The sequence below is a fragment of the Vigna radiata genome, chromosome 1 (genome assembly GCF_000741045.1).
Source record: "Vigna radiata var. radiata cultivar VC1973A chromosome 1, Vradiata_ver6, whole genome shotgun sequence".
NCBI classification, from domain to species: Eukaryota; Viridiplantae; Streptophyta; class Magnoliopsida; order Fabales; family Fabaceae; genus Vigna; species Vigna radiata.
In genome coordinates this window covers 19,090,063-19,093,073 of record NC_028351.1, presented here as the reverse complement: position 1 = coordinate 19,093,073, position 3,011 = coordinate 19,090,063, and the positions used below count along the sequence as shown (strand labels likewise).

The 3,011-nt window shown below is 31.2% G+C and overlaps 1 protein-coding gene across 1 annotated transcript; it reads right to left on the bottom strand.

Annotated features, from left to right (window-relative positions):
• Positions 1-457: 457 nt before the first annotated feature.
• LOC106768553 lies at positions 458-2,729 on the bottom strand. The gene is made up of 4 exons (XM_014653776.2): positions 2,660-2,729; positions 2,283-2,583; positions 1,180-1,305; positions 458-953 (listed from the first exon to the last, which is right to left on the bottom strand). Exons 1-4 carry the CDS (start codon positions 2,708-2,710, stop codon positions 670-672), a joined length of 762 nt encoding a protein of 253 aa, XP_014509262.1. The 5' UTR covers positions 2,711-2,729; the 3' UTR covers positions 458-669.
• Positions 2,730-3,011: the final 282 nt, after the last annotated feature.

Here is a 3,011-nt window from a genome sequence, read left to right as displayed (position 1 = left end):
AGAAACAATAAATTGCCATAATAATTGTTAAAAGAAAAACAATATTAAAAATATGTCAAATATTCCTTATACAAAGTGATAATCAAAAGTTTTATTTAACAACTTATCAATATTGATTCTGAACAAATCTTATTCATTATATTTCAAATTTCACTCTTTTCCTCATAAAAAAAAATTATTGTTCAATTTCACATGTACGTATTCTGAATAAGATTCAAATTATATTAAGGATTAAAACCTTAAATTGCCCTTTTCACAACATCCATACTCTTCTTTCATTTATCACAAAATGAATATTTCAAATAAAAAAAAAATCAATGAATCATTGTTTAAATAAATCAATCCAACACCAATACTAACGCTATATTAGTTAGCGGAGGAACCCTAAACAATAAACACTGCTCTGATAATGATCTACATAAACACTCCATTCTTTCCTCAATCGGTGTGCACTGTGCTCATTATCTTAACAAAGGAATTGCAATTTGATCATAAATTTTTATCTTCCCTTCTAATATATGCAAACCAAACATTACAAATAGCCCAAAAAAATTGTAATGTTTACATTCATATTTGTAGGATGCTTTGTTATATTCATTTCATGAAGCAGTGATTTTTTCTAGTAATTAGTAAAAAATTAGTCCACACAATCATAAATACTAATACAATTCACATAAAATCCGGGTGAATATCATCTTCCACCCTTTCATCAGCTATTGTCTCCAAGACAATGTTATCACATGAACCTGAATTTTTGTCCACGTTGAAGCTTTTATTCAGTCCAAACTCTGAATTGCCATCGTACTCATTTAAGTAACCGCTCCATTTGGAGGCTATCTCAGTGTTTGTTTGCTTTAAGTTTTGAGTAACTTGATCATATAGTGTCAGGTTATTTTTTCTTCTTTTCGGATTGTTTTCAATCATTGATGTAGCTCTTTGTATAACTGGATCCTCTGCATCAAAGTGAAACCACATAAATGACACAATGTCCAAGTTATTTAATGAATTAATTAATAAATTAAAATGCTTTTAGTTTAATGATAATAATTCTCAGTTGGTAGTGCCTAAGCTAAGTGCAATAAAAAAAAAAAGGTATAAAATTTGATGTTTTGTATGCTCTGAACCATCGGAAGAAATTGAAATATACAGAAACACATTGTAGAATAAAGGAATATGCACCTTGAGAGTTAAGGAAAAGTGTCTTCTTGAAAAACTTGTCACTTCCTGCAGCATTATTCTCCGTCACCCTGCTCTTCTTGAACATACCCGTCGGCAACTCAGTCACTACAAGCCCTTCGCAATCATCTGCGCAGTTCAATCCGTCACAATTTGGAATTTAACTTCATATGTAATCACTATAAGACCAGTTAAAAATAGTAATAACATTAAAAAAATAGTCTAAAAACTTTACAATTTATATATACATACATACTATATGTATAAACATTAATATTATTAAACCTCTCCAGTTTAATTTATATTTAGTCGTAGATGTTTTCTGCAAATATATTTACACCAAATGAATGAATGAATTAAAGAGAAAAGATTTTCTTCACTTTTACCATAATCAGAAGTAGTCTTACAAACAATGATATGAGATTGGATGATAATATAAAACCATTTTACCTGAATATATAATCATTAAGCTCTAAATTAAATTCTAAAATCTATTCTTTTTAAATTTCCACAATATGATTTTAAACTGTGATCCGCAATCACAATTATGACCACAATAATGCTTTTGTAGAGTTGTCCAGCAACCACCAAATTTCAGTCATACAATCTGTTGCAGTTCATCTACAGTCAATTCAAATTTCAATTTTCATTTTTATTTACAAGTGTCACCTCACTCACAACAATTTATAATTTTTATTTGAATTTATAAGTGTCACCTGCCAAATAGTGTGGTAATATGGAATGTTGAAAAAAAGTAAATGAGATACCTTATGCTTTGTGCATTGGTCGGAGATTTTATAAACAGTAAAAGATACAACAATGATCAAAATAATCTTATAGTTCTTTCTAATGTTACGTAGAAACCCTAAAAGATATATCAATAATTGAAATATTTGTATAATCCTTTCTCATGGTTGGTACAGACAAAAAGTTTAACATTGCACAACCGCAATGCTCACAATCACAACCACAAAAACACAATATAGAACAAAAGCAGCATTTATTTTCAGGAAATTCTGAGGCAAGAAAATAAGTAAAATTTTAGCAAAAACTTAATTTCTGAAATTCAGAATACAAATTCACTGTACAAGTACTGTAAAACAAACCATCGTGATGAAGTTGTTGCTCCTCAAGGGTGTGATGATCCTCTTGGTCGAGGTAGGCAGACCAATCGTTCCTCCTCTTTTGGCGGCTCACTTCGCCGTCGGAGATTTCCGGTGCCGGATCTAGGGTTCCGGCGAGAGGCCAATCTCCGTCGTCGAAGGACTTGCGCGACATGTTGAAGTCCTGAACGAACTTGCGAACGTCCTTAGCCATGAATCCCTGGGCAAAGACTCTTCGAACTGATTGCTTCTGGTTACAGACCGCGCAACTCCATTTGTTGCTGCTCTTCTTCTTCTGCTTCACCTGAACACATTCACCGAATAAATAAAAATAGAATTAGAATTAGAATGAGAACGAGAATGAAAGAGAATGTGTGTACCTGCATGGTGGAGCATTGGTAGCATTGGAGAGCGATGAAGAGCGTCGACATTAGATGCAAAAGAGAGTTCTGTTTTGAGACGATACAAGGAAAATTGGGGAAATTTATATATTATTTTTGGCGCCTAAGTTTTCCAAAGTTTGTTTTCAAATCAAACAGTTTATATTTAAATATTTTCATTTCAGAAATGGTACTGGTAAGATTTGAAATTATTTTTATTTTACTGATAATTTATTTGTAAATATTTTAGTTCAAATTTAGTTTTGCTATTTGAATCTATCATTCAATTGAGTTTGTAAAGAGGGATGAGCAAATGAAATGAAATTAAAGTGTACTATTAAAAATTATACTG

Coding starts and splice junctions, on each gene's coding strand:
- LOC106768553 (XM_014653776.2), bottom strand. CDS start 2,710: ATGTCGACGCTCTTCATCGCTCTCCAATGCTACCAATGCTCCACCATG. Junction 2,584..2,659: donor ACCAATGCTCCACCATGCAG/GTACACACATTC, acceptor GAATGTGTTCAG/GTGAAGCAGAAGAAGAAGAG. Junction 1,306..2,282: donor GCAACAACTTCATCACGATG/GTTTGTTTTACA, acceptor TGAACTGCGCAG/ATGATTGCGAAGGGCTTGTA.